We start from the raw sequence: 20,132 nt of genomic DNA on the forward strand, positions 1-20,132 counted from the left end.
TCTTGCCAGGGCTTGAAGGTTTGGTTTGGGTTTGCTCTGCATGTACTTCTGGGACCAGCGGGGGCTGGCTACCCGCCCCTGGCGTGGTCTACTTATGGCAACGGTGGGAGTGCAGAAAGGGGGCGGTGGACGTCAGATGCCTCTTGAGGCCCAGCCGTCGTTTCTCTCCCGTTCCACTGACCAGACAAGTCACACGGCCAAGTTCAGACACCAAAGGGGTGGGGGACGCACAGACACCTGCCTTGACCTGAAGGAGCCGCAGATTCACCTGGCAAAGGGTGTGGATGTGGGGCAGGATACAGAGGTGGGACCACCATGCAATCTACCACACCTATCCCATCCTGTTGCTAATTAAAACCATCACTTTGGGGAGAAAGACCCAGTGTTTAAAACAGCCTTATTGCGGTCTAATTTACATACCATAATATCTACTAGTTTTAAGTATACAGTTCAGTAATTTTAAAGAAATTTACAAAGTTGTGAAATTATCACCGTCTTCTAAGAAACCTTGTAGGTTAGTTAGTTGACTAACCCTAACCCTTGTAAGGGCATGGGTCAGTCAATCCCATGCCCACCCCCAGCCTGGATAACCACTAATCTACTTTCTTGTTCCTCTAGATTAGGGTTTTGGGGACATTTCCATAATATGCATCCTTCTGTGTCTGGCTTCTTTCACTGAGCATAACACTTTCGAGGTTCATCCATGCTGTAGCTGTATTAGTACTTCATTCCTTTTATTGCCAAAACAATATTCTAGTGTACACGTCTACTACATTTTGTTCATCTGTTTCCAGCGGATGGGCGTTTGGGTGGTTTCCACTTCTTTGACTTCTATGAAGAATGCTGCTATGAGCCATCTCCTCCCTCTCCCCACCTTCTATTTCCTCTGCTTAGAAATCCCCACCCTTACTCACATCCCAGCAATCCCTTCCTCAGGGAAGCCTCCCTGGTCAGATGAGGTCAAGTCTCCCATTACAGGGACCCCACCTGCCTTCGTGTGACGCCTGAGTCTGTGAGCCCCACCAGCCGGTGGGCCCCCAGGGGTGGGGATCTTGTCTGTTTTGCTCACTGTTCTGTCCCAGCTCCCAGCACAGTCCCCAGTACATAGTAGGTGCTGAATAAAGGGCTGTTACAGTGGAGGGAAGCGAGGAGGGAGGGAGAGAGGAAGTGAGGAGACAGAGCCAGGACACAGACCTGGGTCTGCCTGGCTGCAGTGTCCTTCCCGCCCCATGTTGCTACCTCCCTGGACGTCACTAGTCCAGATGGGTAGGGCTCCTTGGCACTGATTCCTTTTTTTTTTTAATTTAATTTTAAAAATGGAAGTATAGTTCATTTACAAGATATTGAATATAGTTCCATGCTATACAGTAGGTCCTTGCTGTTTATCTATTTTAAATATAGTAGTGTGTATCTGTTAATCCCAAATTCCCAGTTTACCCCTCCCTCCCCCCTTTCCCCTTTGGTAACCATCCTTGGTACCAATTCTAACCTGCAGGTACGGCTGAGAGGGACACCACCTATGAGCCACCTCCCCCGGGGACCCACTCTAACTGCAGCACCAACGCAGAGGACAGCGGGGTGCCCGCCAGGTGACTCCTTGGCTCCCTCTCTCCATTTGCTCTGCATACCCAGGGGATGCCTGGGGGGCAGCCGGCTGGGAGTGGAAGTGGGGCTTGGGATAGATCTCTGGGCCAAGCCCACAAGTCATTTTGGAGAATGTGGGCCTAGGTCTGTGTTGCCACCATGGAAGCCCTGAAGGCCTAGAAACCCAGGCCCTGCCCTCAAAGTGCCTGGCAGAGGCTGTAGGCAGGGGACCTGGGGTCTCAGGCCTCCTTTTCCATCTTGACTGTCCTTCTTACTTCTGGCCTCTCTCCCCGCAGCCCCACCCCCTCCCTGATCTCCCTGGCCGACTCCCTGACCGGTAAGGAGCGTGGAGGGGACGTCACCCACGTGCGGGGACGCGCCTCTATCTCAACCAGCACTCCTATATCCTTCTCCTCCACAGGGAAGCCCACTCTGGTTTCAGGTAATGACCACCCCCATGAAGCAGGGCCTTCCTCCCTGGGGACCACAAGGAGGGAGGGTTCTCACTAGGCGACAACATCCACTTGGTTGGAGGCGGGAGGGACCAAGCCTGACCCCAGGCCTCCGGTTTCCTGATCTGGGGCTGTGACTCTGTCACTCGCTAGAGATGATTCCTTAATTCTTCTGAGCAGGGATTTTATTCACCCGCATGGCCCATAATTGCTGCTCAGAAAATATTTGGTGACTGATTTCATGACCTTGACTAGTTTCTTACTTCTTCTGAGCTTCATCACCTGTAACGTTGTAACAGCATATACCATGCAGGGTAGTAAGCAGTGTCCAGTACACGTGAGCCTTACCCGCTCCCCTTAGACGGTCGCTCTAAGTACCATGCGTCTTAGGACTTGCAGTTCTACTCTTAGACACTAGGTGGCAGTAGTTCTCAGGCCAGCGGCGCTCAAAGAGGTCCTGGATTTGGCACCATCGGCAACTTTCTAGAAAAGCAAATTACCAGCCCGACCCCAGACTACCGAATCAGAATCCGCATTTGAACATGGTCCCCAGGAGACTCATATGCACAGGAATGTTTGAGAAGCACGTATCTGGCACATGCTACTTTTTTAACATCTAAAAATGGACTTTAAAGAATAATAATTCTATATTGATTTTCAAAAGTAGCAAAGCAAGTTAAGTATTAAGTGGTAAAGAAATATATCCAGATAGTGGTTAAGAGCGTGGGCTCTGGAGTCCCCCTGGCCTGGCCTAATGCGCTTCCTAGAGCCAGGTGAGGAAGGACAGGTGGGTAAGCGCTGGACAAGATAGATAGAGACGGGATCTGGGTTTCTGTCCTGGCTTGGCAAAGGACCAGGTCCTGTCAGCCACAGTAGAGTCTGTGTCCAGGAGGAAGTAGTCTGGGGCGAGGGCTGTCCTGTGTGGTTGCTGTAGGGCCCCGGCTCACCGCCATGATGCAGACTTCGGGGGCCACCAGTGCCAGGGCAGGCGAGAGTGCAGGGCGCCTCTGTGTTCCAGGACCTGTGCTCTTCTGGGTGATCTTGACACTGGTGGTGGTCGTCAGCTTTGGCTCCTTTCTCCTGTGCCACCGGAGGGGCTGCAGGAAGTGGATGGGGCAGAGTGAGTGCATGTGTCCTTGGGGCCTTGGGAGGGCAGGGTGCTCTGTCCTAGCCTGGCCTGGGTCCCTCTCCCACCCTGCCCGCTGAGGCTGTCTGAGGCTGGCCTCCCTAGCCTTCCTCCCGTTGTCGTTTCAGAGCTCCACCTGTGCTACCCAGTCCAGAACTTCCAGCCCAAGCTGGAGCCAGTGGGTGAGTGTCCAGAGGTCCAAAGGGGCTACGTGCAGCTACACAGCAGCTCTGGACCGTGGGTTTGGATCTCCCTCGGGGTTCCCTCTGTAGGGGTTCCCATAAGCTGCTCCTCCTTTCTATGCAACCTCATCTGTGATGGGAATATAATGTGGGTGGAAACTCTGTGACATGTCCTGCTCGGCGTCGGATGAAGTTTCAAAAATCCACCTTATCCTCCATTCTTGCCTCTATTGTGCCCTCAGGAGAGGCCTTCCCTTCCTCTCTTCTCTCTGTCGCCCCTTCCCAGCCTCCCTATTATTTTCCCCTCCCCATTCCTCCCTTCCTCCTCTCACTCCCTCCCTCCTGCTGGCAGCTGAGGGCATAGGGGTCGGGGTGGGGGTGGGTGTAGGCTGACAGGGCTAGAATCCTGATTCTGCCCCTTATGAGCTACATGACCTTGGGTGAGTTACTTAATTCCTCTGTGTCTCGGTTTCTTCATCTGTAAAATGGGAACAGTGGGGCCTAATTCAGAGGGCGGGCGTGTGGATCCGTCGCGATGGGCCTGCTAAGTGCTGTGTGGGGCTCCTGTACGTAGTCAGAGCTCAGCACATAGTGGCTGCTGTCTGCTGATGCCCGCCCCCGTGTCTGGGGCCTTTTTCCTCAGCAGGAGTCCCAGGCCTTCCTGAGTTCTACGTTTTTCTGAACTTCTCTCTCCGATCCCTGGCCAGCCTCCAAGCCACCTCTTCCAGGCAGCCTTCCATGCTCCACCCATCCAGGCAGCAGACTCTTTCAGCTCTCACCTCGGGGGAGGGGACCCCAGCCATCTTGTGCCAAGTGTCTCCTTTCCTCTGGGCAGCCTCTTTCAAGGCAGGGCAACGTCCTCCTCAGCATGTCACAAGCATTGATTGAGCACCTACTGTGTACAGGCCCTGACCACAGGGGAAGGAGTGGACACAAATGGTCTGAACTTCCCTTTCTGGTTTCAAGGCAGGCTCCCGCAAAGGGACTCACTGACTGAGGAGCCCCAGGGGAGGTAGGTGATGCTCTTCGTTCCGTAAAGAAGAGACAAGACCCGGGGCCACACCACCTGTAGGGGCCACACCAGATTCAGCTGCTGGTCCTGGAGACTGCCGATCTTGTTTGTAGAGGGCTCAGTGCTGCCCCCCCTTCCTTCCTCCCCACCAGGTTGTCTACCACCCAGTGCCCACCCTGGAGCCCAGTGGTCAACTCAGACCCTGCCCCCCAGGTCCCCAGGCCCCATGGAGAGACTTGCCATAGCACGGTTTCTGACTTGGGCCCCTGAACACAGTCCGGTGAGGCATGTTTTGGATTTGATGAGTTTCACAAGCAGGTGCTTGCGTTCCCTTCGCAAGGGGGGTTTTTGTGTTTTGACAATTTCAAGCCTTTTTCCGTGAGCTGTCAGGCTCAGTGTCTCACTGAAACCCGCGTTTGCTTTCTTGACATTTTTCTAGTATTAGAGTTTCCATTGCTGTCAGTTTATTTTTTTTCTTCAAACCTCCGTGATAGCAGTTTTGTCACACACACACACACACACACACACACACACAAGACAGAGAGAGAGCAAGAAAGACAGAAAGCACCTTCCCTTAAGAAACCAGACCTACCAGGAACCAAGCCTGGGGCTCAGTGGTGGCCACCCTGTTTGGGGCCGTTTCTGGCCCGCTGGCTTCCGGTGGGTCCCTGGGGGTCTGGTTCCCAGGCCCGAGAGGGAAGGAGGTGCCGCAGGGGGCAGGATGCGTATGGACTGAGCGGGGTGGATGCAGTGGGGGCTGGAAGGGTGCAGGAGCCTTTATTCACTCGTCTGCTCCTTCATGTCTCTGTGGGGCACTTCCTATTGGCCCTGTGCTGGGTACGGAAACTGCCCTCCCGAGCTTTCAGACCAGCATCAGTTGCTCAAATGACTAAAGGCGAGCGGGATGGAAATGGTTGCCCCAGCCCTCCCGGTCCCGGAGCTCCAGGGCTGGGGGAGCCCCTGGTGCGGTAAGCCGTGCGTCAGCAATCTGGGCAGATGCCCCTTTGATGCTCACCCCCATCTCTGAATGGATTTGACTTGGTGACAGGCACACACGTGTTCTCATTTTACTCCTCCTTGTGAGGTGCCCACTGTCATCCCCATTTCACAGATGAGAAAGCTGAGGCACAGGAAGATGAAGGAACTTGTTTAAGGCCACTTGATTAATGAGCAGTACGACCAACCAGGATTTTGTTGGTGGTGGTGGTGGTGAGATTTTTGCATAAAGGGTCTCACCCTTGGCACTGTTGACATCTGCATGGGATCATTCTTTGCCAAGCGAGTTGTCCTGTGCGTTACAGGATGTCAGGCAGTTCCCTGGTCTCTAGACACCCCGGATACTAGTAGCTCCTCCCATCTGTGACAGCCAAAAATGTCTCCAGGTATGGCCAAATTTCCCCTGGAGGGGAATGTCACTCCTGGTTGAGAAACACTGATTGAAATTCTTTTAACCCTTCATTTTAAAGGACACTATAGTCATCACTTTATCTGCTACTTCAGGCAGGTTTAAGTTGGAAAAAGTTTTTGTTTGTTTTGAAACAATTTCAAACGTACAGAAAAGTCTCAAGGACGGTGCAGAGAACTTATTTTTTTTGAACCATTTGAGAGTAACTTACTGACATAATGCCGTATCATCCCTGAGTACCTGAGTGTGTATTTCACACGACTGTATTCAAACCATCAAAATCAGAGAATTCACTTTGATGCATCACCACCAACTAATTCTCAGACCCCACTCAAGTTTCTTCATTGATCCAAATAATGTCGTATAGAACAAAAGAATGCAGTTCAGAGTCTCGTACTGCATTTGGCGATTGGGTCTCGTGTCCCCTCCAGTCTGTATTTCCCTCCCGGTCATGACCTTGCCACTTTGGAAGATTCCACCAGTGATTCTGTGGCTGGCCCTCACCTTGGGTTTGCCTGACGTTTCCTCACGCTTGGACTCAGGTGGTGCGTCTTTGGTGGGAGGATCCCAGGAGTGGGTCATCCACCCCGCCAGGTTTCCCTTTGTCCCTTCCCCGCCGTGTTCACCACGAGCCCTTGATTAGGGTGGTGTCTGCCAGGCTTCTCCACCGTGAAGTCCTCTTTCCTCCGTGGTTATTGCTAAGTACTGAGGCTCTATGAATAACAGGTGCCTCATCAACTTTGCTCCATTTCTGTATGTATATCTGTCTGGACTCATGGATTCCTCTCTTACTGTACTGCCATCATTACTCAACTTGATGTTCACATTTTCCCAGGTTAGGGAAAGTGGGGGCCCCTTCAAGCTGGCTGTTGTGTCCTTCTGTCCCCATCCTTCTGTGTTTGGAGCACTTGTTTTTTCTTTCTCTTTTTCTTCCTTCCTTCCTTCCTTCCTTCCTTTCTTTCTTTCTTCTTCTTTTTTCCTTTTTTGGCCGAGATGGGAGAGTTGTGGGATCTTAGTTCCCCAACCAGGGGTTGAACCCTGGCCCTCAGCATTGAGAGGGCCGAGTCCTAACCACTGGACCGCCAGGGAATTCACTGGAGCACTGCTTTATTCTACGATATTCCCAGCTTAGCTTGTAATTCCCTGCCCTGTCCTGGATTTGAATCTAGGGGTGCTTGTTGCCAAACGCCTTCCCTGGGTCTGTTCTGCTTTCCACAGAAGCTGGGACCCCAGGCCAGAGAGGGGATGGGACTGAAAGGGAAGAGCGATGGGAATGGAAGGGATGGATAACTTGGGTGTCAGAACCCACGTGCTTGGCTTGAGCAGCCCTCAGAGAAGCCCTGGGAAACCAGGCACTTCTCCCCGCGGGAGGAGGGGCCCACCGATGTCCAGTGCGTGTGTCCCTGGACTTGTGTCCTGGGATGCTGGACATATTTTATGAGAAAATTGTTCTTATTCCAAAGAGCAAGGATACCAATAAGTGAAGACAGTGGACTGAAGCAACATTTTAGGGGAAAAGCACTTATGAAATCTGACCTCTGTACTTGGCACGATTTGCTCTAGGTCTTTATCAAAGTACACATGAGGGTTGAAACATGCCTGTAGGCCGATGTTGGTGCCCTCCGGATTCTACCTTTTCACCTCGATGTTATTTTATGCTTGTTTCCGAGAGTCAGTATTGAATGCTGGTTTTCTTTTCGGTGTGATGGAGTTGCCAAGCCACTGGAGTATCCTGGGGCCCCTATGTGCTGGGCGGCATCCCGGTCACCTTCCCTGTTAAACGTTTTAATTAAAAAATTCTAATTGGACTTCATTTTTTAGAGAAGTTTTAGACTTACAGAAAATTTGAGAAGTTAGTACAGAGAGTTTCCGTATAGCCCACACCCAGTTTCCTCTATCATGAGCACCTTACATCAGTGCGGTAAGTTTGTCGCAATAAACGAACCAATACTGATACATTACTATTGTATTAACTAAAGTCCATACTCTGTTCAGATCTACTTAGTTTTGCCTAATGTCCTCTCATTGCTCCAGGATCCCACCCAGTACACCACATTACCTTTAGTCATCATGTCTTAGGCCCATCTGGCCTGTGACAGTTTCTGGCTTTCCTTGTTTTTGCTGACCTTGGCAGTTTGAGGAGTTAAGGCACATCCTACAACTCGCTTGTCGGTTAAGTTGTAGGATGGCTCTCTGCTTGGAGTTTGCCTAGTGTCTTTCTCCTGATTAGATTGGAGTTGTGGGTTTGGGAGAGGAAGACCATATGGGTTCAGTGTTATTTTCATCACAACATATCAAGGGTTTTGCTCTCAACGTGGTTAATCCCTGGGCACCTTCACTTTTGAGATCTCATTTAATCGTCATAAAAACCCTCCAAAGTTGGCATGACCTGTCCCCTTTTCCCAGTGAGAGAACTAAAGGCTGGGAAAGGTGAAAGATGTCGTGCTGGGGTTTCACTGCTAGGAAGGCCTGCGACGAAGGACTGCTAAGCTGCTTTATTGTTTGGCACCTGTCTTGTTTTCCACTTTTTGGTTATTAGAAACTGCACCGCTGTGCACAGGCTGGTCGCTTTCCTTCGGGTTATTTCCTGAGGGTGTGTCCCTGAAGAGGGATTACTGGGTAAAAGTGTGTGAAGTTTTCATTGCCCGACGGCTTTTGAGAAAGAGGAAACCGGTTCATAGGCATCAGCAGCTGTGTTCCTGTTTACCCGCGTCCTCTCCAAGACTGCATTTTATCATTTTAATTTCTTTTGTCTTGTTACTTTGTCACACCCTTTTTTCCCCCCAAGACTTGCTGCCAAATGACAGTTGGCTGTTGGCAAAAGTCAAAATCACTCTCAAAGGACGAAGATTTGGCTTCACTGACATCCTTTAAAAGAATGTACCTCAGGCCAGACAGTGTTTCTCAAAGTGCTGGCTCTGGCGATGGACAGTGGCTGCCTCGTGGGAGGGGCCATGGCCTCTCAAGGTGACCACTCTGCTGGCAACAGCAGTTACCAGATTTGTTAAATCGAGAGTCAAGAATTGTGTCATTTTACACATGTGCTTCTTTTGACCATTATTCTGATCCATTTCCCCTTTAGACACTTTACCTGCTGATGGTCATTTAAAGGGGACATGGAAGAGTGTCCTCCAGACTGACCTGGTGTCCACACAGCAGGTTCAAACTGCCTGTCTTGTGTTTTCGTGGTCAGTCGGCCTCCAGTGAGCGTCTCTGCTAGGATTCGGGGATGCTCATTTCCTAGAGGGGCTGAGGTCAGACGGTCTTCCAGAGGTGACTTAGCTGGCACGCTGGCCTCTTTTCACGAGGTTTCTCTGGTTAGGTGTGCACACCGAATAGCAACAAAAGCCAAGTCTCTGTAGGTGATTTCTTCGGGAGTCGTAAGAGGCCGTGTGCCCCCAGAAGACGGTCAGCTCCTAGGAGTTGACTCGCCCTGGCTTAGACAGGCGCCTGGTACCATCTCCAGCTTTCCCAGGTGGCCACTGGGCCGTGATTAAATGTCAGCATATACTTGACCATGACCCGGAGCCCAGTTTAATACGAGAGGAAAGTTGGAGAGGAGGGTGGGGTTTGGGATGAGAAGAAAAGGGTTGTGCCCTAAGGGTCATTGCATACTGAGCCCACCAGAGGGTGGGATGAACGGTCAGACCGGTCACATGGGCTATTTCAGGCACACGTGATAGAAAACCGAACTCACGCTGGCCTGAGCCAAAAGGGCTCCGGGGTCCACTGGCTTTAGGCATGTCCCATGCAGGTCTAAGAAAAGGTCCTCAGGACCTGTCACCCGCTCTCTATCGCCTAGGGGTCCTCCGTGTGAGTTTCACATGGTGCTCCGGGCCGTTCTGGCCTCTCCAGCCCCTGGGGGCCACCAGGTGGTAGCAGCAGCCGCAGACCAACTTCTGACCCAGCAGAAGTGTCTTCGGTTCCAGCTGGGGTGCACGCTCGTCCTGAACCAGTCCTGTGCATGTGTGGGAGTGGGAGGGCTGTGCAGGGGTCCGGTGTGCTGAGGGGCTTGGTGGCTGGAAGAGAGGTGACTCCCCCGTTCTCTGGCTGCCGCTGGGAAGTGAGCCCCTGTGCCCTGGGCCTGAAACCCGTCCACTACTCTCCAGGTCTGAACGAGGCACCAGCTGCCACCCTGGGGGCAGCGGAGGGGGCATTTGCCCACAGGTGGGGGGGGGCAGGGCCAGGCAGCTGCCAGACCCACCTTGGTGAAGTCACTGCTCTTTTGTTCTTTGCAGATTCCAGGCCCGGGAGGAACCCGACAGTAAGTAGCCCCTCCCTTGTCTCCACCCCAGCTTTGTGCCCCTAACTCTGACTCCTTCCCTAGCAGATCTGCTGGTTCTGAGAGCGGCTCCGTGGATCCCAGCCCTCCCAGGGCCCAGGTGCAGGTTCCCCTGCAAGTTCAGGCCGGGTCTGCCCCATGCAGGGAGCGCTGAGCACAGTGGGGCCTGAGCCAGGCCCTGGCGGAGGATGCAGAGCCCCACCCCAGACAGCAGCCTTGGTTCCTGGCTCATCCTGCCGGGGACTTCCAGAAGGGCCTGCCAGACAGTGGGTTTGGTTTTGGCCATGTGGGTGCCAGGTGTGGTCAGAGGGAAGGCTGTGTCCATTCCCCCTTTCTCCATCACTCCTCCGTGAGTCTCGTCCTTAAAGCTGGGATGTCGAATCAGCAGCACAAACTTCTGAAATTTGAGCTTTTCTCATGTGGAGCACTTACACTGCACCAGGCACCTGGCTTCGTGATTTCTGGAAGTTGTTCTGGGTAGTCCTTACAAAACACAGAGGTTGGTACTGTTGTCCCACTGTATAGAAGAGGAAACGGAGGCCCAGACAGGAAAGGTGCTTCCTCGGTTGGAAAATAGCTCAGCTAGGCTCTGAGGCCTGGTTTGTGTGACTCCGAAGCTGGTGCTCTGAACTGTTACCCTGAGCTGCCTCCTAGCAAGAGCATTTTCACCTGCCTTTTATGAAGCGCTCGCCGTGTGCAGGCGCTGGGCTGGGGGCTTTGCACATGTTCCTGCTGGTCCTGCAACCACCCAAGATGCGGTGCGTACACAAGGCCCTCATTGGGCTTGTCCTGGTGCCCTGCTCTGTGCCCAGCCTCCCAGGGGCAGCGCGGGGACCAGTGTGGGGGGGTGAGCAGGGGCACTGCCCTCCACAGCTGAGGGGGGGAGCAGGACAAAGCACACCATATGGGCTGGGTCTCAGGTGTGTATGGTTCGCCCGCGTTTTTTCTTTTCCACTTATCAGTTCTCTGCTACTTTCTTTTTTTTTTTTTTTGCGGTACGCGGGCCGCTCACTGTTGTGGCCTCTCCCATTGCGGAGCACAGGCTCCGGATGCGCAGGCTCAGCGGCCATGGCTCATGGGCCCAGCCGCTCCGCGGCATGTGGGATCCTCCCGGACCGGGGCACGAACCTGTGTCCCCTGCATCGGCAGGCGGACTCTCAACCACTGCGCCACCAGGGAAGCCCTGTTATTTTCTTTTAACTCAAATTTTCGTACATGAGAACGGTTTCCATCCTTTATCTTTAAACATAATAGATGGAACCACAATACAAGTTCAAATCATGGGAGGTCACATTTAGACATGCTTGGGTCAGACAGGTTGCTGTTATGAGGCCAAGAAATTTCATGAAAAGGTATTTAGCGATTTATAAGATAATCAAATATCTTTTGGCCATGTGGGCCAAAGCATTAATAGTAACATGTTCAAGAATGCCATCTTTTGGACTTCAAATTATTTTAAAAGAATATTCAGGGGACTTCCCTGGTGGCGCAGTGGTTAAGAATCCACCTGCTAATGCAGGGGACACGGTTTCGAGCCCTGGTCCAGGAAAATCCCACGTGCTGCGGAGCAACTAAGCCCGTGCGCCACAACTACTGAGCCTGCGCTCTAGAGCCTGCAAGCCACAACTACTGAGCCCTCGTGCCACAACTACTGAAGCCTGCGTGCCTACAGCCCGTGCTCCGCAACAAGAGAAGCCACCACAATGAGAAGCCCACGCACTTCAACGAAGAGTAGGCCCCGCTCGCCACAATTAGAGAAAGCCCGCACGCAGCAACGAAGACCCAGTGCGGCCAAAAATAAAATGAATAAATAAATTAAAAAAAAAAAAGAATACTCAGGATTATGTAGCTATACTTTCTGCCTTACTCAAACTCATTCCCTTTTGAAGGCTGAAGGTAAATGGTATTTACATTAGAACATTTTACAAGAGCACTTCTCCTTGGCACCTACAGAAAAGTGAAAAACGAAACCGACATTTTCCTGAGACGTAACTGTTTTTAGAATACATTAGTGTGATCATAAAAGGCTGCTGTCCCAGGAGCAGGGGAGTTGGGGTGGGCCTGGACCTGATACCTGTAGACTGGGGCTAACGTGCATGGATTCCAAAGCGAGATACTGGGTGGGGTTCAAGCATTGGCCGGACACTTACCAACTAACGCTGAGCAAGTTACTTGACTCTTCTTTTTTTTTTAGATATTGGGGGTAGGAGTTTATTAATTTTTATTTATTTTTGCTGTGTTGGGTCTTCGTTTCTGTGCGAGGGCTTTCTCTAGTTGTGGCAAGCAGGGGCCACTCTTCATCGTGGTGCACGGGCCTCTCACTATCGTGGGCTCTCTTGTTGTGGAGCACAGGCTCCAGACGCGTAGGCTCAGTAGCTGTGGCTCACGGGCCCAGTTGCTCCCCGGCATGTGGGATCTTCCCAGACCAGGGCTCGAACCCGTGTCCCCTGCATTAGCAGGCAGATTCTCAACCACTGCGCCACCAGGGAAGCCCCTACTTGACTCTTCTGTGCCTCAGTTTCCTGATCTGTAAAATGGGGAGGGTGCTAATATTAGCCACCTTGTAGAGTGGTTGTTAAGGATTAACACATGTCGGGGCCACGCACGTGGTAAGCATTGTATGCAATGCTGACGGTATCATTATTTAGTACAAGTTAAAAACAACGTGACCTCACAGGGTCCCACACTCAGGTATGTCAGGCTATCAAGGCTGAGAAGCCCAGGGTAGCGCATGACGGCTTTAAAGCAGAGAGGGAGACTCATTGGGGTCTATGGAGATGAAGAAACAGGGGCTCCCCAGCTCAGAGACTGGGTGAGGTTGGGGCATCCTGCATCAGCACCATTTCCTCTGTGCCCACTGCAGCTGATCAGGAGGGTATCGGTGGCAGAGCCGGGCCTTGAGGAGCAGGGGTTAATGAGCTCCCCAGCTGTGGAGACCTGCCCCAACCTGGAGAGCCTGCAGCTGCTGGAGGCCAACCCAGCCAGCAGCCCCTCCACCTCCATGGACCTTCCTGAGCCCCGAGGCACCGCGGAGCACACCAACAACAGGATTGGTGAGTCGGCCTGTTTGGGGGGTCCAGGGGTGCTCAGGGGCAGGAGAGATGGGCCCTGAGCCTCCAGCGGGGACTAGAGACCCTGAGGACGGAAGGCCCAGCAAGGAAGAGGCAGGGGTTCCTCCACTGGCCCTCATGAGTAGGAGACAATTTCTGTGAAGGAGTTAAGCCATTCTCAGGGGGTATGGAGCAGCTGCCTCCACCTCTTCATCCCAGTGTAAATTTCTGTAAAATAGGGATAGCAGGAGTTCTGCCTTCACGGAGCCCATCGTGAAAATTCGTGAAATGATGTGCATGAAGTCGTCCTGGGGGGTGGGGCTCCCCCTGCCTGGTGCCTGCTCTGATTAGAGGGAAAGTAACCGCCAGCCCAGCCCCCAACGAAGGGCCCCTGAGGGGTATGGAGGGAGGCATCAGGGAAGTAAGAGCTGCCGCTCGGCTGACGCATTTGCGCACGGCACGCTCGTCACCTCTTGTCACACAGCCTTCCGAGGATGGGGTCTTTCCCTCCTTTTTCCAATTGGGGAAACAGCGGTTCAGGGGAGAGAAGTGATTTTCCCGGTCACACAGCTACCAAGTGACAGCATGGCTGCAGGCTCCGAAACCCCCGGTCTGTCCGCATCAGTACCCTGCAGTGGAACCCGGAGGCCAGCGCGCCCCGAACTGTAGCCACCCTCCAGCCAGGACGAAACTTCCGTTCCCGAAGGCCTCCTTGCCTCTCTCCCCCTCCTCTCCACCCTGCTACAACCAGAACGTTTCTACCAAAATGGTTACCTGCCCATATTACACCCCTGCTTGAAGCCCTCCAGGGGGTCCCTGGTACCTGCAGGGTGAATTCCAGGCTTCTTATTCTGGCATTTAAGCTGCCTCCTCCCCACCAGGCTTGCCAGCCTCCCCACCCCACAGGTCTGCTCCTTCCTCCCACTCAATGTCAGTTTCCTAATCACCGGAGCCCTTTCTCACTTCTGAGCTCCGGGGGCGCTGCTTTCTCACCTGAAACAGCCAACTCCACCTCCTTGAATCTAGTTAATTCTTGATGTCCTGAGGACCCTGTTTATTTGCCTCCTCCTCCAGGAAGCCCTCCCTGCCCTCTCCACTCTCCCGTCTAGGAGACGCCCCTGTGCTGTGTGGCCCCAGAGCCCAGGCCTCCCCTCCTAGTGTCCTAAGCACCCAGCAGTGTGTGTTTGCAGCCTCCTTCCCCACCCCCACCCCCATCCACTTGGCTGTTAGCTCCCCGGGGGCAGGGCCTTAATTGGCTCCAACTCTGTCTTTGGAGGGTTAACCATCACTGAGGTAATTCCAAAGAGGCATTTGTGATCGTCCTACACATTTGTGTGGCAGGGATTGGTGGATAGAACTCTTTAGGGCAGAACCCGTAGCACCAAACTGAAACTTTTGGAATTGTAGCTTTCAGCAAGTTTTACTGGAAAAGAATGTATTTTGGGAAATACCACTGAAAGCATCTCCTGCAAATTTCCTAAGAAGTCCTAATTTGAACATTTGAGTCAATGCTGAGTGCAGTGCCTGGAACCACAGGGCTGGGGCTCTGGGAGTGTTTGCGGGGGAAGGGGGAGGGAGGCACCAGGCTCTCAGGTTGGCTGGGGCTTGGGCAGCCTGGCCTGTAAGCCTGGCTGGTAAGCAGGTTGGAGATTCTCTTGGGACATTCAAGAGATGGTGAGCCCTTTGTTCTCCTGACACCTCTCTAGAGGAGTACCCCCTTGTACAGTTCCCAAGGGGACCAAACTCTGGTTCCACTTTACCCCTCTACCCCTGGGCACCGGGCAGGGGGAGCCCCTTCCCCTCATCTTCATCCCCCTCCCCGTCCAGGACAACTTCCTTGGATTCTGGAGCCCTGGGTGGGGCAGGAAGTCCAAGCAACTTCTGGAAGACCCTCCTCTCCCAACTTGGGAGTGGGCAGCCCTGTGATGGGGCATAGAGCTAGAGGAATCAGGACCCGAGGAATGTGAGGGGATCACAGCCTGGCCCCCAGCTTTGGCTGCTTCTCCCTGGACAAACTCACCCCTCTTCTTCCACACCCCTACTCCTGTCTGTCTGTCTGTCTGTCTCATCTCCTCCAGCACTGTGCAGCCTCCTCTGTGTTCTCTCTCACCTCCTGGGGTCCCCTGTCCCTCACCATCACTGGCTCCCATCTTTTGCCAGCCCTTTTGGTCAGGTTCCCAGGGCAAAGGACCTGCAGGTCTTGATGGAGGGTATGTGGCTTGAGGCCACGCTCTCTCTTTTGGGGTGTAGGGGGGGCTCCCAGCCCATAGCTTGTTTCACGCTTGTAGCCTTCCCTCTAGTTCTCACTGCTATTTTGAACACTTCTCTCTATCCTGGAAGTATCAAAGACCAAAACAGGAGAACTGGCATTATGCAATGGGGTTGAACGTGTGGAGGCCCCCAGAATCTCTGGGGGGTTCCTGAATCGGAGGGGTGTAACTGGGTTCCTCAGAGAGGCAGGGATCCTGAGCTCCCTGCCCCACCCTAGCACTCAAGTTCCCTCTTGAGCTTCCCCATTCGGACTCCAGAGAGAGTTCCAGGGCTGAGCGGCTGGGAGCTCGCACCCTGCCCTGAGCTCAAGGCCATCAGAAGCTGGGCTGCTGCTGTTTGGAGTTAGCTGACCTGGGTGAAGGCCAGGCTCCCCACGTCCCAGCTTCTTGGGCACCTTACTTAGCTCCCCTGAGGCTCCAAAGCCCTAGTAGCAGGTGGTCAGCAGACCGTGGGGGATCATGCCTCTAACAGGCTGGGCTGCTTTTTCTTCCACGCGAGCCACACAAGCAGCCCTATGTGCTAGGCAGGCACATGGCAATAAGCAATAAACGTCAAGCTATACCAGCCCCTGCAAAGCTGTCCAGATCATAGGCTGTTGGTGATTATTAACAGGGGTGAGGTTTCTGCAGGGTGTGACCATGTCTGGGTTTGCCCAGACCGAAGAGGTTCCTGGGATGTGGAACTTTCAATACTAAAGCCAGTAGGAGCGTCTCAGGCAAACCAGGACATGTTGCTGTCCCCTTGCCACCACCGCCCGCCCCCCACCCCAGGTTTCTGCTTTAGGCACGTGGATATGAACTGAAAGGGCAGCTGGGCAGGGTGGAGTTTCTTTGGGGATTTCTACTAACTACCTGGTGACCTTGGGCAGGTCATTTAACATCTCTGGGCTCCAGATTCTTTATCTGTAACTGGGGATCACGATAGACTATCTACCTTGTGGAAGTGACGTGAGGATTCGGGAGCTAATGTGTGAAAAGCATCTGGAGCGGCATCCGGCTAAACTCTGCGAGTGTTCACTGGTGCTATTGGTGTCCATGTCATTCTCCAATTTCTCCCCACGGCTTCCTTTCTCTCCTAACCCCGTTGTCTTCTCTTCTACCCCATCTTGGCAGAAGTGTCGAGAAAATCACAAGCACTTCCTATACGTGGGCCAGGCCTTAACCCCTCAGCACACATTTCCTAGCTGTTTTATCTCCTTTGACCCTCAGGATACCTGTGAAGTCAGCGCGGGGCCTACTGTGTATCAGAGAGGCTGTGCCATCTGCCTGAGGCCACACAGCAAAAGTGGCAGAGCTGGGACTGGGACCCTCCTCTGCCTCCTTGCTTCCATCCAGCTGGAGCTCTTGTCTCATCTCCCCCACCCTTTTGCCTTGCAGAGAACATCTACATCATGAAGGCTGACACCGTGATTGTGGGGACCGTGAAGGCCAAGGTGCCTGAGGGCCAGGGCCCGGTGGGGCCGGCAGGGCCCGAGTTCGAGGAGGATCTGGAGGTGGACCATGCCCCCCACTACCCAGAGCAGGAGACGGAACCACTGGCGGGCAGCTGTGGGGACGTTATGTTCTCGGTGGAGGAGGAAGGGAAGGAGGACCCCTTGCCCACGACCGCCTCTGGGAAATGAGTCCTGGCCTGGGCTGGGGCTGAGAGGGCAGCTGGGTGCCTCTGGGAGGCCACGGTGACCCTGGTGGCACCAAGCTGGTAGCACCAACCTGGTGCCAGAGGCCCATCTGGCCTGAGGTGAGGTTCCAGCACCCAACGGTAGACCCAGCCTTATCAACGCAGGAGGTTCTGCTCGTCTGTACCTGCCTCCCCACCCAGCTGCCCCCCAACCCAGACCCTGGGGAGCCCGGACCTGTGCGGCAGAGACAACCAAGGGGCTGGATCTGAACAGCGCTGTGTGTTGGGGCAACAGCCAGCCAGCAGGGCCTGGGCACCCTGCATTCTGCTGCTGCCAGCCCTTCCCTGTTCTGCAGCCTCCACGGTGGGCCCAGGGCCCAGCGCACATCACTGTTCCCACAGCAGGAGGCCTCTCGGGACCCAGAGACCTGCAGATTCTGTGCAGCCGTGGTGCCCCTGCCTGGCCGGAGACCCTGCCCACCCAGCTGCTGCCTGGAGAAGGGCCTGCTCTGCTTCGCCCAGGGGGGCTCCCTCCCCGCATGGAGAAGGGGAACTGTGGGCCCTTCTTGGGTCCTTACCCGCTCTGTGGGCACCGTGTGCTCTGTCCCGGGCCACCAAAGATGCGTCTTCCCCAGATCTGCCACGTGCACAGATCCTGGTGGTGCCAGGCCCTGCCTTCGGCTCTGGTTGCTCAGCACCCATGATGGGGGTGTGGGTGTCAGAAAACTACTTGGTTTCACTCAGACATTCTGCCGGAAAAGAAAGAGCGTTTCGTAGTTCAGTCTGGACTTCAGGATTTTTACGTTTCACACAGAGGAGTCAAGTGCCCTGACCTGGGGCTTCTTCCTGCTCTCCCCAGGGCTCTCAGACTCATGGCAACAAACAAGTGGTCTTGGAAAGGGAGTGTGGGCAGATGAGGCCCGGGGCACTGAGCTGCAGGCAGCCTGGAGACTGCTGGAATTACCCGTTGGAAGCCAGCCCCGGGAAGGCTGCTGTTTACTCACCAGCCTGCTTGGTCTCTGGAGGAAGTTGAGGCTGGCTCCGGCTTCACCAGGGTAGTTTCTGAAACCGCTCAGATGTTTTGGGGAAAGTTGGAGAGAGGCTGGATGCCGTGAGAGACCGTTTACACCAGAACCTGAAGTTTACGTGGTCCGGACAATGACCAAAACCCCCTGTGCCCGGACAGTGTGAGGACTCTGCTCCCTCCTGCCACTACCCCCACCCCCCAAGGGCTCCCTCACCCAACGGCCCTTCACAAAACTTCGGTCCTTTAAAAATTCATAAGTTCCCTTAAAAAACAATCATAACGCTCAGGAAATTCTCCCTGAGATTTGAGTACCTCTGAGCAGAAGGGTCCGAGCAGTCCTTCTCCCCACAAGACAACGGCTCCCCCTTTACCTCTCTGCCCCAGACACCTAGGCTGCCAGCCTCTGGGGACGGGGAGACCCCTACCTGCTGGGACAGCCCTTCCCACTGCTGGAGGTTCTTCCCTGTGGATGGAGGCAGACCCTGTCCCTGTGGAACTCCCACTCCCTGGTCGCTCCAAGGCCCGGCCTTTGAGGCTACTCAGAATAAAGCTCTCTCGTCCTAAGGCTCCCTTTGGTTATTGGCAGGAGGCATCCCTGGTCTCCCCACCGCCTTCTTCCCTCCGGGCTGGGCCCAGCAGCCTCACAGCTGGGGAAAAGGGAGTCACAAAGTAGCAGCGTGAATGCCCCAGCCTTGGGTAGCCCAGAGAGGACCGGGGGTGAATGTGAGTCGTGGGCTTGGAGCCTGAGCTGGGAGGCTCCAGCCTGCCTCCCTGGTGTCAATGAAAACTTAATCAGTCGATCTAAGAAAGAATTGGAAATTTTTATTCGAGCCAGATTTGAGGCTTATTACCCGGGAAGAGCATCTCAGAAGGCTCTGAGAATGGTTCTACCCATTGGAAGTCAAGACACAGTTTATAGAAGTTTTTTGAGACAGGGCTGTACATTCAATGACGTATTATTGACAGTTTATGTAATCCAGATCTAAGCCCGTGGCAGTGGGTCATGTGACCCCTTATAGGATCAGGAAGGAATGCTCTCTTTTCAGGAGCTGTCCTGTTGATGCCGGGAGAATGCTGCTCTTTATGGCTGAGCAGGTGTTCCTGCAGATGGGGGAGGTTTGGTCAATGCGTAATGCACATACACAATGCACAGTGCGGGGAGAGGGGAGGCCAAAGGGCAGAGAAGAATTCTTATGTTTAAATTTTTCTTGCCTTGCCATAAAAGATGGATTCTATTTCACAACTGGTCACAACTCAGGGGCAGTCTGGGGCCTGCATTCCACCACAGGCAGCCAGCCTGAAGCCCCGCTCTGACTATGTCTCCCCTGGTGGCTGGAAGAAGGAGACCTCACCCATCCCACCCCCAGGACTCCAGTCCACACCCAGACCTCACAACCAGCCTGGCCATTGAACCAGCCACTGCCTGTCACATGGTCGATCCGAGAACCAGAGCGAATTTCCCTGCCCAGTGATGACGGACCCCTCCTTAACCTCTGGTCGTTCTGACGTCCAGGTGGGCAGACAGACAAGGCCCCTGCTGCCCAGGGTAGCAGTTCCCAGGCTCTAAGGAACCGGCACACCCCTTTTCCCGAACAGCTGTAGTCAGGGAGTGACAGTAAGTAATAAGCGTCCTGCAGAAACTACTGCATTCGAAGAAAATCTGTTGTTTCCCAAGACAGTCTCGTAGGTTGTAAACTGCACTAGGTTCTTAGAATCTCTAAGGCCAGGGCCAATCCCTAAGACAGGACAAGGGCCTGAATCTGCAGCGCATCCCTCCAGCCACGAGAGCCTAAAGGTGTCTCTGGCATCCTCTCTGTCCCACGGTCATTGGGACCTGATTTGTTGAGCTGAACAGAAATGAAAATCTGTGCAGAGATGAGAGGCAGCTCTCTGGCCGCAGTTCCTTGTGTGCCTTCTCTCCTCCAGCCCTTCCTTGACTCTCCCTGTCCTCTACCATGTAACAGTGGGGGAAGTGTGGGGTGGGAGGTGTTGGGGCCAGGATGGGTCGGGGGAGGGATTCACAGGTAGGGCCAGAGAAGAATGCTTTAATGCGTCAGTACCCTTGACTGGAAGCCAAAGTGAGAATATCAAAAGCTTCAAGGGCAGCTCCTTGGGCCTTAGGGA

The 20,132-nt window shown here is 53.9% G+C and overlaps 1 protein-coding gene across 1 annotated transcript in view; it reads left to right on the top strand.

Annotated features, from left to right (window-relative positions):
- Nucleotides 1-16,985, top strand: part of TNFRSF8 (TNF receptor superfamily member 8) — a 39,301-nt gene extending 22,316 nt beyond the window's left edge. Inside the window, exons 7-13 of the mRNA XM_065870866.1 lie at nt 1,496-1,589; nt 1,881-2,026; nt 3,055-3,156; nt 3,291-3,344; nt 10,000-10,025; nt 12,907-13,096; nt 16,741-16,985. Coding sequence (XP_065726938.1) covers nt 1,496-1,589; nt 1,881-2,026; nt 3,055-3,156; nt 3,291-3,344; nt 10,000-10,025; nt 12,907-13,096; nt 16,741-16,985 — 857 coding nt within the window. The remainder of the gene's footprint in view (nt 1-1,495; nt 1,590-1,880; nt 2,027-3,054; nt 3,157-3,290; nt 3,345-9,999; nt 10,026-12,906; nt 13,097-16,740) is intronic.
- Nucleotides 16,986-20,132: the final 3,147 nt, after the last annotated feature.

This window comes from Phocoena phocoena, chromosome 1 (genome assembly GCF_963924675.1).
Source record: "Phocoena phocoena chromosome 1, mPhoPho1.1, whole genome shotgun sequence".
Taxonomy (NCBI): domain Eukaryota; kingdom Metazoa; phylum Chordata; class Mammalia; order Artiodactyla; family Phocoenidae; genus Phocoena; species Phocoena phocoena.